Source organism: Bactrocera oleae, chromosome 3 (genome assembly GCF_042242935.1).
Source record: "Bactrocera oleae isolate idBacOlea1 chromosome 3, idBacOlea1, whole genome shotgun sequence".
Classification (NCBI taxonomy): Eukaryota; Metazoa; Arthropoda; class Insecta; order Diptera; family Tephritidae; genus Bactrocera; species Bactrocera oleae.
Window position 1 is genome coordinate 70,258,051 of NC_091537.1, and position 13,393 is coordinate 70,271,443.

Sequence of the window (13,393 nt, forward strand, 5' to 3'; positions counted from 1 at the left end):
ACAACGCTTCCTTCTGGGTATTTCAAGCTTCGTGGCAACTTAATATTCAAATATATTTTACAATATTCAATTGTTTAAATAGCAAAATTTGTGAGTTTCCATTGTGACTGTTAAGCTAATTGGTTTTATTTTGCAGAAAGCCAAAAGTTTCTTTTACTTGTTACAATTTTAGAATAAAAAAATAATACGTGCAGTTACAGCACAAACATCGGAAACTCATGTATTTTTATGTGTGGTTACAAAATATTCATAGTTAGAACGCTTGTTTTTTGATGAATGCCTTTAATACTGTGGTGTCACTTATTAATTATATAGTGTCGCAGTTGAGTTTTACAAAAGTTAAGAAGTTAATTTTAAGTGCTTTTCAAATTATCTTATATTATGACTTAAATTTGTTGTTTGCATAGACCGCAACAACACTTTAATTAAATAAATTAATAGTTAAAGTTAGTACAACTGTATATATATATGAAATATATGTATATGTCATCTACATATATATGTATCAATATAATACTTCGTAAATTGAATTTTTAACGAGTCCAAGTTGGGGTGTTTGCTACAGCTTAGAATGGTATTAAAAAAAACGTATATTTTATACAAATATTAAAATATTTATGTGTTCAAAAAACCATTGCATAGAATTTGATTTGTATTTATTTATTTTTTTATACACTACTACATTCTTTACGCATATCAAATGATGTGTATGCCTTTTGTGATCACTCTTATCTTATTATCTAAAAGCAATCTTCATTTTCTGTCTTTTCGCGTTTTTGTTTGCATTTTAAGTATATCTTGCACTGTCTTTGCACTTCATGCATTCGTGCACTATTTTTTTATAATTTTTTATTTTCTCTTTTTAATTTAGTTTACTGGATTTGCCATTTTTAGTTTAATTTCACTAATGAGTTTTCTGCAAGAATTTGTTTTTTTTTCTAAACGCTAAAGTATAAATATGTGCACGAATAGCGAAAAAATGTAATACGTAAATTCTAAGAGACGACATAAACGTTCGCTTTTTTATTTATTCACATTTTTCATAAACGCTGGTTGCTTCTCGTGCATTTGCTGCTTGTATTCGTAGTATTTGTATCGCCTTTTATTATTTAAATTTGCTGTATTAATTTGTTTTTGGCTAATTAAATAATATTCACATATTATTTTTTTATTAATTTTCGCCGACACTGAACAATTTCGCCGCGTAAAACGGAATAAACGTTCACTTTTAATGCTTTTTCTTTTATATTTGTTTTATTACTATTTTTTCTTTTATGTATAGAATTTGCTAATGAAGAAACAACTTTGAAAATGGTAAATGGAATTTTGATATAAAATTTACGTACTTTTGTAACTACTTTTGCTTGTTTTACTTCATTTGCTGAATGCTCGTAAGTTATAGGTATTACTATTGTATGTAAGAACAATGTTTACAACACAGGAAAACATTTAAAATACTTGATTTATCTTATTAGTTTAGAAAATAATTTTATATGACGACCACGACCACGACGAAGATGAAGAGTGCAATTTATATATATGTATATGTAACGAGAATCACAATGAAAAATATGCCAAAAATTAACGGCAACGTGCTTTAGAGTTAGTTAATTTGTATGTTTAATTGATTGACTGACTGAGTGCGCTGAACATGCCTCAGCAAGTGTTGTTTACGAATGTCTGTTTCAACGATTAACCACGTTTTCGCGTATTTAGCTCAATTTAGTTGACTGGATGACTGGTGAAATGGCTTTGTTTTATAGATTGTTTTAGATTTTTTTAGTGTTTTTTTACTTAAATGCACTGTGTCTTAAGCGCCATCGAAAACTATACCCACTAATTAATATTTATACCGCTTGATCTGGTTGCCGTTCCTTAAATTTAAGCGTTTCCTCAAAAATCAAAGTTTTTAAGGTTTCTTTTGGAAGATCGTCTAGCTCCATGCTGATGCTGAAAGGCACCTCCGCCACAGGCTAAATGAATTTGGATTTTTTTATAATTTTTATTTATTTATAATTAATAAAAATAGTACACACCTCATCGCCCGGATCGTAATACTGTTCTAAGTATGGATGGGCTAACGCTTGTTCAACGGGTATTCGATTATGCGGATTAAACGTCAACATTTTGCCCAATAAATCCAAGGCTAGTGGATCCGCATTGGGGAACAGTCGGGACCATGGTACTTTTGGTTTGAAAGTCAGCGATTCCAAATAGTTACGAGCCTGTCAAGATTTAATACATATATACATATTATTTTCGTAAATGAAATATATATTTTTGTAAAATAAAATATATAGAGTAAAATACGACTGCTACTTACCTTTTCATTTATAATGCACTCTAAATCTTCTTTTGAAGGTGATCCTAATACGCCTAAAATATGATTCAATTGATCCAGATAGTGCTTGCCTGGAAATATGGGACGATTGCTAAGCATCTCCGCCAATATGCAACCAACCGACCATATATCGATAGATTTCGTATAACCCTTTGAGTTTAGCATTATCTCGGGAGCGCGGTACCATCTTGTTGCAACGTATTCTGTCAAGAAGCCAGTATGATCGTGATCCGGATCGGCCACACGTGCCAAACCAAAATCGCAAATCTGCGGGGTTGAAGAAAAATTAATGAAAGTATATATATATATTTACAATTTAAAATTGTTATGACGCGATGAATAAAAAAATCGCTTCTGTAGACAAAACTGGTTTAATTAAGAATTTCGCGAGTGATTGTATTATATAATGGAATCAAATTTGGCAGTCAAAATATTATTACATTAATTCATGTTAAAGATCGTGAAGATATATTGTCAAATAAAAAAGTTTTCATGGAAGAACTTGCTTTCTGATCTTTCAGTTTGTATGGCAACTATGTGCTATAGTGGTTCGATACTGAAGATTCCGACAAATGACCACCTTCCGTTCCCATGACAGTCGGGTCTAAGTAACCGGAACGGACCCGGATTTTTATCCGGCCTAGTTCGTGTGTATGCAGACGGATGGACACAACTACCATTAATCGAATTAGGTCGCTCTGATCAATTATATCTATATATATTTTATAGGGTCCTCGAAGTTTCCTTCTGGGTGTTAAAAACTTAGTGGCAAACTTAATATACTCTGTTCATGATAAACAAATTTTATCACTAACTTTATCTTTTCTGCAACATAAAAAGCATAACTTTGGAAATATTAATTTTACTCACTTTAAGATCACAAGTGGTATTCAGCAATAGGTTGCTGGGCTTCAAATCACGATGTAATACATTCGCCGAATGAATGTACTTCAAACCTCGTAATATTTGGTAAAGGAAATAACAAATGTGATCATTGCTAAGCCTCTGTAAATATATATAATAAAATAAGAAGTGATACTTAAAAGTATAATTTGTCTTTATACATACCTGAGTTTTAAGTAGTTTGTAAAGATCAGTCTCCATTAAACACTGTACAATATATACATCTCTCATCTGTTCTATGCTATCTACACGCAATATATCTCGAATATCAATTATCTACAAAATAACAACAAAAAGTAACATACAAACGGGTGATTAGTAATCATTTTACAAATAAAACTATGAGGTGGTGAGCCATTATCGATAGAAATTGCAACCTGGGATCGCTTACTCACATTTTCATGTTTAAATCGGGTTAAAATTTTGATTTCTCTCAACGTGCGCTGACAATAGGTTTGATGCTCGAATGGCGAAATTTTTTTTATAGCAACTTTTATATTTGTTAATGTGTCCAGTGCCGACCTATACGAAAAAAAACATGTTATAGCTAAAATGTTTATAATCGAAGCGAAAGTAAACAAAATATGCAAATATATGCTGCGACAGCTTGGGCTTGTTGATACCACTTTGTAAGTTTTTTTTTGCTTTAACATTAGCCACACCCTGTGCCTTCGCAGGGATTTCAGGTATGAGGTTAATGCAGTGAAGAGTTATTGAATTATTTGAGCAAATATTTATACTTGTTTTACTTACACTACCATACCGTAGGCACCTTCGCCAATATAAGTCAAGTCCCTGTAACGAGGTCCAACTTCAAAAATTTGTGACCGTATGATTTCCGCATTGGGATTCGAGGTGGCGTTCACAGCCGTCGACGCTGCATTACTATTGGCATTGCCAGGGACCGCTGCAGTCGCAGCGTTCTTTGCAGCCGGAACTGAACCATTGTTTCCACCAATTGGACCGGTGGTGGACTGTGTGCTACTTGCCGCCTCTGCCATATACGCGCTTGTTCCGGTGCGATTTATTAAAAGAGCGTAAAATTCACAAAAATTATGCGACGCAGTGCGCTACTATACGTATGTATACGCACAATTATGTGTATTGAAAAAATGTTAAGCGAGATTCGTCACCACCAGTTGGCAGGTTCGGGCTGACTTTCTTAACATACTTTTCGCACGACCATTCATTTTTCCCCACATTCTTTTAAAGCATTCGCAAGCAGGGTTGTATTGACAATATTTGACGTTCGTGATTTTCATGAAATCAAATGCAAATGAAATCTTTCTATGTATTACGATTTTAGCATTACATAAATATTGTTGCTATATATTAAAAAATTATATTAATCAGAGTTGCGAGTTGAGTAATTTTAGCCGGTATTTAGGATTGCAAATTTTGTTCCATTATTTTGTTTAAAATTCCTTTCATGCGTTCACCATATTATATTTATTCTATTAGCACGTATATTCAACGTCGTCCATTTAAAAACAAATAGCGTTCATTTGCTTCAAAACAGCTGTTTATTGGCCTTACTCATCAATGACGTGAATTTTCTGTTTTTATTAACTTAGATCCCTGATAAGGTAAATAAAACAATTCAAAGTAATGTGAAGAGCGGTGTATATTTCTCATTTACAAAAGGGAAACAAACGTGACGATAGTAGAATATAGTGAAGTGAGTAAAATTATAAAAGTGCACATTAGTGATATTAATTAAATTTATATTTTATGTGATTCCCCACTTTCATACAAATCGTATAATTCAGCTCATATCATTGTTCCACTTTCTAATTGCCCGAACCACTATTTCTTCATTTTTCAACTGATTTCGTTTTCTCCTTTTCATTTTTTTATTTGAAAAAATTTGTCTCAATTTTAGTTGTACTCCAGTTAACTTATTGAAATTAACTAAAACTAAAAACCATGGATCAAAAACCCCAGATCTACTCCAAATATGCCATCCTGACGCGCACAACTGAGATGCGAATGCATATTTCTGCTGAAGTGCCCTGTGATCGTCCTTCTGAAGTACAAACATTTACTATGGTGGGTGGAACACTCATAAAAATGTTCCAAAGTCAAACGCCAGTGGAAGTTGCAGGCTCCAAAAAATTGAGTACAGTACAAATACTTGATCTGGTGCGTCAGGAACCGATATATGAGAATCTTTATGAATGTCCACAAGAAAATTTGTTGAAAGTGAGTGAGGCGTTGTGGCCATATGTAATTGCCATAATGGAACCAGAACGGCGATTACAGTTGGTAAAGAAGGTTGAACATTGTAAATGGATAATATACCTGAAAAAGAATGATTTAGTGCGTGTCTCCGGTGCGTCGTTTGGGAAAAAATCGACTTTTTACGACTGCATCATTCGATACATTGGCAACGTTGCTGAACTTTATCCCGTTGGTTATATCTTCGGTCTGGAGTTGCTGGTATGAAATGTGAATTTGTTTATGTGTGATAATTCACATACAAAAAAGGAATTATGTGATAGTAATTTTAATGATTTTTATATCGTGAACAGGGTATATTAAGCTTGCCACGAAGTTTTAATACCCAAAAGGAAACGTCGGAGACCTTATAAACTATTGATATAAATGATCAGAACGATGAGCTGAGTTCGATTTAGCCATGTCCGTCTGTCTGTTTTCCCGTCTGTCGGTAGTCGAACTAGTCTCTTGGTTTTTGAGTTATCGATCTGAAATTTTGAACATGTCATTTATCCCCAATATCGGACCACTATAGCATATACGTGCCATACGAATTAAACGATGTCCTTTTTTATTTGATGAGCTATCTTCACAAAATTTGGCATGGATTATTATTCAAAGCAATGGTACAATCTCTGAAGAAATTGTTCAGATCGAATTAGTATAGCATATTTCTGCCATACAAACTGATCGGTGAAAATGCAGTCCTTGTATGGAAAACGAGACGAGATTTAGTCACGTAATTTAGCAGTTCTTATTATTCAAAGCAGCGGTACAATGTCCGAAGAAATTGTTTGGTTATTGTATATAGCTGCCATACAAACTGTTTGATCAAAATTCAGTCCTTATGTGGAAAATTTTATTTAACGAGATATCATCACGAAATTTGACATGGATTATTATTCAGGGCAACAGTACAATCTTCGAAGAAAGTGTTCAGATCGGACAACTCTAGCATAAAGCTGCCATACAAACTGACCGATCAAAATCAAGATAAAGATTATACCCTTTTATGCTATAAGAAGTGCACCTGTAAAGGGTATTATAGCTTCGATGCAGCCGAAGCTAATTACATTTTCTTGTTTTAATGGTACATTTGGGCTATGATTTTAAACGTCTACCTTTATCTTTTTACTTAATATAAGAACTAATAATATTTGGTATAATTTACTCAATTAAAGAAAAAAGAAAACATATATTGAAAAACTGTACAATATTGTTTTATAGAACTTAAAATAAATTTTATAGGAAAAAATACGAATATACTAAGCATATTATTATATAAAAATATAATACTTTATTATAGCACTTAGACAACGGCTTCTCACCACAGTCCGATGACATTCCTTACTCTATAAAATACATGCAATGTGATCCGACACTATCCATATTCTCAACAGCGGATAATCTACTGCAGCTACCAAGTGAGGTCAAGAAAAAATTTTCTGTGCAAAATATCATCGGAGAGACTTTAACCAAAGTTCGTACTGCTATTGTACCATCGACTTGTGCTAACGGCGGGGGCGGCGGCGGCAGCAATACAAACTCCTTACGTAGACAAAAGAAGCCAAAGAAGAAGGTAGCCACTTCACAATTTTATGATATTCCAAGTCCTCCAACTGCTGAAGACGCTAAACTAGTTCCAAACAGTGGGCTCGAATTAAGTCAATGTCACGAAATGGAGCGGGACAGTAATAAACCGAAAAATTTGGATGAGTTAGATAACGGCAATCAAATTATATCGATAGAAAGTGATGAATACAAGCAAAGTATTGAAAACTATGAACGTAGCCTGGAAAGACAACGTAACACTACAACAGGAAATGCAACTACCACTGCAACAGCACCGGTAGGAATATTAAAGCACAGACATCCGCCTGCTGCTGCAGCAAGTAGTGTAGATGTTACTAATAATAAGGATGTTGCTAGTGGTACAGTGGTGCACCCACTAAATCTAATGAGTATGGAAGATCGCGATATAATTGTTATTGATCGTGCCGATATACGTGAGTCTACGAAAAATGAGTCGAACGTTATTGTGGTGGACAAAAATATGCAAAAAGATGTTGATTTGGCTGAATTATTGGGTAGCAATTGGCCAAGCAATGCTGGAGGCGCAGCTAGTATACTAAATAATAAACAATCGACGAAACAACAGCACACAACTGCTGGCACTAACATCGATTCAGTGCAAACAAAAAGTGTACGTAATAAATCACCAAATCCTTTGACACACTTTGGTGGCATTAAGACTCCAGGCAATGTTGCTATGGATGGTTATATTGCCGGTGAGCCGTCAAGCGACAGCATCGGAGGAAATAGTAAGTATTTCGCATTGAAAAGCGTTCGATTTCTGCCGATTTTAATTTAATAATTAAATATGTGCTGTTCTCCTTTTTATTTTTTATTTTTTAGTATAAACACAACAAAAATAAAAATATTTTTTCTAATTATGTGCGATAATACAATTGAATTTTCTTAGGCACCATAAACTTTCGAAAAATCTTAGAGTTATTAACACCGCCTAATTCGCAAGATAAAATTAATTAGAATAACACTTTAATAGCACCATAGACGAGTGAATTAATTAAATTTCGAAAACCGATTTATTTAATAAATTTTCAATACTGAAACTTATTAAAATTTTTACGCGTAATTAAAAGAATAATTTTTTCGTTTTTTTTTTTGTTTGAATTGACGTTTATGCACGTAGCCCTGCTTAAAACCTTTTACCAAAAACTATTTGTAATTTCCATACATACATAAATATGTACCAGTGCACATATTTAGAATTTAGTTTGAAAAAGTTCGTGCCAAACGCTATATTTAGCGCAAACCATCTGGTTAGTGATGTAGTATTTACTTTTTATTGTTTATTGGATATTCAGAATTATAATTACATATGTAATAATTAATTAGTTATTATTTAATTGAAGCCAAAATTTTTCCATAATTATTTATGTAAATATTGTTTTAATTTTTAGTTTAAAGTTTTTAGCCACGTACGTACTTTACTTACTTTTGGTTATATTTCCGATTAGGTCACCGCTCTGACAATTTATACAGAAATGACAAAAAACAATAAAAAAAAGTGAAAATTTAAAAAACAATTTTACAAATTAATTCCGATTTCGGGACTTAAGATTAAATTTAAATGTTTAAATTTTAATATCTATCTTTGGTAATAAAGATTTAATTTTTATCCAAGTTGTTTTTGACTAAAATCGAAAATTTTGATTTTAATTAAAATTACTATTATTAGATTATTTAAAATTATAAATTTAGTTTTTATTATTAAATCTTAATTTTTTAATTTAAATTTTAGTTATAAGTTTTTTATAACAATTTTTTATTAAATTATTAAAAAGTGAAAATTTAGTTTTCAATTTAAATATTTATTAATACCAAAATCGGAAGTGATATTTTTGAATTTCAAAATTAGAGTAACAGTTAAAAGATTACTTTTCAAAATAAAAGCTTGAATGAAAATGGATTAAAAAAGGAAATATTTACATATTTCTAACTGAAGCAATATAATAAAAAGCAACTAAATACAAATAAGACAAGAAGTGTTGAGCTACTTGAAATGTTATTAAAATAAGTTTTCATTTTATAAAGATAACCAAATCGCCGCAAACGCGAAAAATTTTAAATTCCAGAACAATTTCTGTTTTTTTTTTTAATTATAAATTATAAACTTAGGATTAACATTTTATTATTTTTCGGTCTGGTATGTAGGATTAAAATGTGCTATTATTATTTTTCAATCCTGTATTTCGCATTAAAAATTTAATTTTTATTTATATTATTTTAATTTTATTTACGATTTTCGGGACAAGAGAATAAAAAAAGTTTAATTCAAATGATATTTCAATTATTAAATTAAAATTTTTAATCCGTTATTTGGGTTTAGAAATTTAAAAACTAAAAAAATTTTAGTTACGATTTTCTGGACTACAAAAATAATAATTAAATTAAACCTTTTAGACCATTACTTGGGGTTAGAAATTTAAAAATTAATTTTGCTTAAGATTTATCAGTTATTATCGATTATTTTCAGTATGCATGGAACAATATTTTATTTATTTATTACAATTTTTATTTCGTTGAAATGCTTGTATTTTTTTATTTGTATTGATTTTATTTTGTTATTTATTGTATTTTTTAAATTTATTTTCCTTTATTATTTATATTTTTTTTGCAATTTATAAAATGTAAGCACTTAATTTTCTTATTCATTTAAATTCTATAAAATTACTGGGTTATTGCCAATCATTTCAAATCTCTCAACTCACCCGAATACCAAAGTTTCGAATCGTTCAACTTTACACGCTGCTCTGACATATTTATATCCATTCTAATACAGAGTGCACAACATTTGATGGCACTTTTCAGATGATTGTCTGGTTTGGGTATAAATAGTACTGCTGCTCGTTGACAGTGTTTACATTTTGGTGTTGTTTTTTGTTATAATTAACAATTATTATTATTAAATTTATTATTTAATAACTATGGAAACACAAAGCACCAGTTCGTTAACTCCTAGTGATACTTCGCTATATAATAATATACCATTAACTGTATTGGAATTATTCGCGTCTGGGCCAAGTGTGCCATACAATTGTACACCGAATGCCTCACCAGGTTGTTGATCTATTTCTTTATAAGTTGATTTATTTATAACTTAGTGTGAGAGTTTAGAGTATTAGAGTTCAAAAGTTTATTTCGTGTTTTCCACTTCTACTTTTTGCAGAATACGCTAATGCGCGTGACTCGCCAGTGTACGACAATTTGGTTGATATCGACACACCGGCCGAAGTGGATTTGGTGAAATATACGGCGTTGCAAGATATACCGGATACCGCATTAGGCGTTGGTTCAATGGTGGAGGTGTCAATACCAGAGGCATCGGAGAATTTGTACGGCGTTATACGTTGGATTGGCACGGCGCAGGGACGTAAACAAATCATGGTTGGTGTGGAGCTTGAAGAGGATCAGGACGATCGTACATTGCCGACCACAAATGGCACCTATAAGAGCGTGCGGTATGAGTGTATAAAATTTGAATTTGTATGCAACAAAGTATTTACATATTTTTTGTAAAAATACAAAATTTCACAGTTATTTCAAATGCCACGACGGTCGCGCACTTTTTGTCACTTCTGATCGTTGCTGTACGGATCGACGCTTCATTGAGTTGGATGGCAAGGTTACTGCAAATATACCGACCGATTCGAAAATGTTCGGACAAGTGGAGTGTCCGTCGGTGCCAGGCTCTGTTGCCCCGTTAAGTGAGTTCAAAAATATGTGCGGTTTAATAATTTTCACTAAATACACGTAAAATATTTTACAGAAATCAAAAGCCTGGAGGAGCTCGAGGAAAATTGTGGCAAATTTAAAGGTATACAAGGACATCATAATTCTTGTTATTTGGATGCAACATTGTTTGCTATGTTCACTTTCACACCAGTCTTCGATTCGTTGCTTTTCCGACCGCCAGAAGCTGATGTAAATATAGGAACTGCTCAACACCGTTATGTTTATAATTAGTATTACTCATTCTCTACAGGATATTCCCAACTATATGGAGGTACAAAAGGTATTGCGTGAAGAGATCGTTAATCCGCTGCGTAAAAATGTGTTCGTGCGCGCCGATCGTGTCATGAAATTACGCCAGCTGTTGGACAAGCTGAGCTCCGTTAGTGGACTGACTAGTGAAGAGAAAGATCCAGAAGAATTTCTCAATAGTTTGTTGGCGCAAATAATGCGTGTAGAACCCTTTTTGAAGGTAGCTATATTCAGTATTTAAATGTTTTTTATTTCTATAAAAATATTTCAAAACTTTGCTTTAATTTTTTAGCTGAGTTCGGGTCAAGATGCCTACTTCTATCAGCTGTTCGTTGAAAAGGATGAACGTTTGTGTTTTCCCACAGTACAACAACTATTCGAACAGAGTTTTCATTCATCTGATATCAAATTGAAGGAAGTGCCGTCATGCTTGATTATACAAATGCCGCGTTTCGGCAAAAATTTCAAAATGTATCCGAGAATTCTGCCCTCACAACTGCTGGATGTCACCGATATCATTGAGGACTGTACGTGTGACCATAAATATATGCCATTTATATTTTTATACCCAGAGTATATTAAGTTTTTCGTGAAGTTTGTAACTCCCAGAGAGAAACAACAACAACAACATCCATTGTTTGTGGTACCAAATAAAAAATATATACATATATATATGTATATATAAATGAGGAGCGTAACGAGCTGAGCGGCATTCCGTATGAGTCTGATATCTGTCTGTATATAAGCGAAGTAGTCTCTCAGTTTTTGAGATATTGATCTCAAATTTCGAAACCGCTAATATCGGGACACTAGCATTTGCCATATTATCTAAACGCTCAAAATCAAGTTTGTATGAAAAAGCTTTTTATTTGAAGAGATATCTTCATGAATTTTGACATGGATTATTGCTACAATCTCCCACCTATTGTTCGGAACGGACAACTATAGCATATAGCTGCCATACAAACTGACCCATCCAAATCAGGGTCTTCTATTGAAAACTCTTTTATTTGACAAGATATCTTGATAAAATTTGGAACGGATTATTTCCCAAGGCAATGCTACATTAAAACAAACTAACCGATCAAAATCAAGTTCTTAAATGTAAAACTTTTTTATTTGTGAAGGGTATTAATTAAAGCAAATGAAGTTGTTTCTTGTTGTTTTTCACCACACTAATTGTATAACTCAATTGCTCTCTTCCGCTAGCTCCCCGCCAATGCTCCGTATGTGGCAAGTTAGCCGAGTACGAGTGCCGCGATTGCTATGGTGTTCTACAAGGTGGCGTCGGCTTGGAAAGCACAGCATTTTGCCTCAAATGCCGCGATACTGTACATATGCATGCACGCAGGTATTTTACAATTTTGCTGAAACATACTTTTCGCTCTATTTATTGCGCTATCGTTTTCATATATTTCATTGCATTTTTTTTTAGAACAAATCATACTCCAAAGAAACTGTCTGTGCCGCAAGATTTCCGTATAATGTCCGATCACATGATCGTACCTCGTTTGTATATGGAATTATTTGCTGTTGTCTGCATAGAAACTTCACATTATGTCGCTTTCGTCAAGGCCGGCTCGGGCCCAGATGCGCCTTGGTGTTTTTTCGACTCCATGGCTGATCGTAAAGGTAACTGTAATATATCTAAAATTGAAACATGTGTAAATATAGCACACATTTTCAGGCGAGAAAAATGGCTATAATATACCGGAAATGATCACCGTTCCTGACTTGCCGTTGTGGCTGTCGGAAGAGGGTGCCCGCGTTGTTAATGAGACATCGACAAATGACAAAATGTTGCCGGAACATGCGAAGCGACTTTTCTGTGATGCTTACATGTGCATGTATCAGAGCACAGATGTGATGATGTATCGCTAATGAGGGGAGCGCAATTAGAGACAGAGCTTTAAATGTACACACTTAACTAAATTTTAGTTTTATTTCTTTACATAAGTATATTTAATATACCTACATAAGCGCATACATATATCATATTAATAATGTATTGTTTTGCATGAAATGACACCAACAACAAAAATTTATATTTAACAATATTCATACATACAAGTTAAATTAATAAAATGAAGTAAATATATTATAAATACGAATTTATCCGACTGCCTTGTGAACAGATTGTTAACAGTGGTTCGATGTGAAGAATTTCTTTGGATATTGATGTGTTGTCTCGGTCAATAACCCATGCAAAATTTCGTGAAGATATCTTGTAAAATAAAAAAGTTTCATACAATAGCTATTTTGATCCATCAGTTTGTATGGCAACTATATGCTATAGTCGTCCAATAACGCCACCCCAACAAAAAATCAGCTTCTTGGGGCGAAAAGGACGTTGTTTCAGAGCAA

At 32.9% G+C, this 13,393-nt stretch overlaps 2 protein-coding genes across 4 annotated transcripts; one reads left to right on the plus strand and one right to left on the minus strand.

Annotated features, from left to right (window-relative positions):
- Positions 1 to 639: 639 nt before the first annotated feature.
- rl (Mitogen-activated protein kinase rl) lies at positions 640 to 4,401 on the minus strand. The gene is made up of 7 exons (XM_014235251.3): positions 3,998 to 4,401; positions 3,640 to 3,766; positions 3,410 to 3,520; positions 3,212 to 3,346; positions 2,324 to 2,608; positions 2,037 to 2,225; positions 640 to 1,973 (listed from the first exon to the last, which is right to left on the minus strand). Exons 1-7 carry the CDS (start codon positions 4,243 to 4,245, stop codon positions 1,848 to 1,850), a joined length of 1,221 nt encoding a protein of 406 aa, XP_014090726.1. The 5' UTR covers positions 4,246 to 4,401; the 3' UTR covers positions 640 to 1,847.
- A 348-nt stretch (positions 4,402 to 4,749) lies between these two features.
- Positions 4,750 to 13,144, plus strand: CYLD (ubiquitin carboxyl-terminal hydrolase CYLD). Of its 3 annotated transcripts, XM_014235090.3 has the most exons (11): positions 4,750 to 4,922; positions 5,127 to 5,683; positions 6,768 to 7,782; positions 10,215 to 10,506; positions 10,583 to 10,752; positions 10,815 to 10,969; positions 11,031 to 11,249; positions 11,322 to 11,556; positions 12,239 to 12,380; positions 12,465 to 12,661; positions 12,717 to 13,144. In XM_014235090.3, the coding sequence occupies exons 2-11, from the start codon at positions 5,171 to 5,173 to the stop codon at positions 12,908 to 12,910; spliced, it is 3,132 nt and encodes a 1,043-aa protein (XP_014090565.2). In that variant the 5' UTR covers positions 4,750 to 4,922; positions 5,127 to 5,170; the 3' UTR covers positions 12,911 to 13,144. The 3 variants fall into 3 exon arrangements, with proteins under 3 accessions (XP_014090565.2, XP_014090583.2, XP_036217764.1); XM_014235108.3 differs by lacking the exon at positions 5,127 to 5,683 and having other exon boundaries at positions 4,753 to 4,922; XM_036361871.2 differs by lacking the exons at positions 4,750 to 4,922; positions 5,127 to 5,683; positions 6,768 to 7,782 and adding an exon at positions 9,909 to 10,105.
- The last annotated feature ends 249 nt before the right edge of the window (positions 13,145 to 13,393 follow it).

Coding starts and splice junctions, on each gene's coding strand:
- rl (XM_014235251.3), bottom strand. CDS start 4,245: ATGGCAGAGGCGGCAAGTAGCACACAGTCCACCACCGGTCCAATTGGT. Junction 3,347..3,409: donor ACAAACTACTTAAAACTCAG/GTATGTATAAAG, acceptor ATATATTTACAG/AGGCTTAGCAATGATCACAT. Junction 2,609..3,211: donor ATACCACTTGTGATCTTAAA/GTGAGTAAAATT, acceptor TCAACCCCGCAG/ATTTGCGATTTTGGTTTGGC.
- CYLD (XM_014235090.3), top strand. CDS start 5,171: ATGGATCAAAAACCCCAGATCTACTCCAAATATGCCATCCTGACGCGC. Junction 11,557..12,238: donor CACCGATATCATTGAGGACT/GTACGTGTGACC, acceptor CTCTTCCGCTAG/CTCCCCGCCAATGCTCCGTA. Junction 12,381..12,464: donor GTACATATGCATGCACGCAG/GTATTTTACAAT, acceptor ATTTTTTTTTAG/AACAAATCATACTCCAAAGA.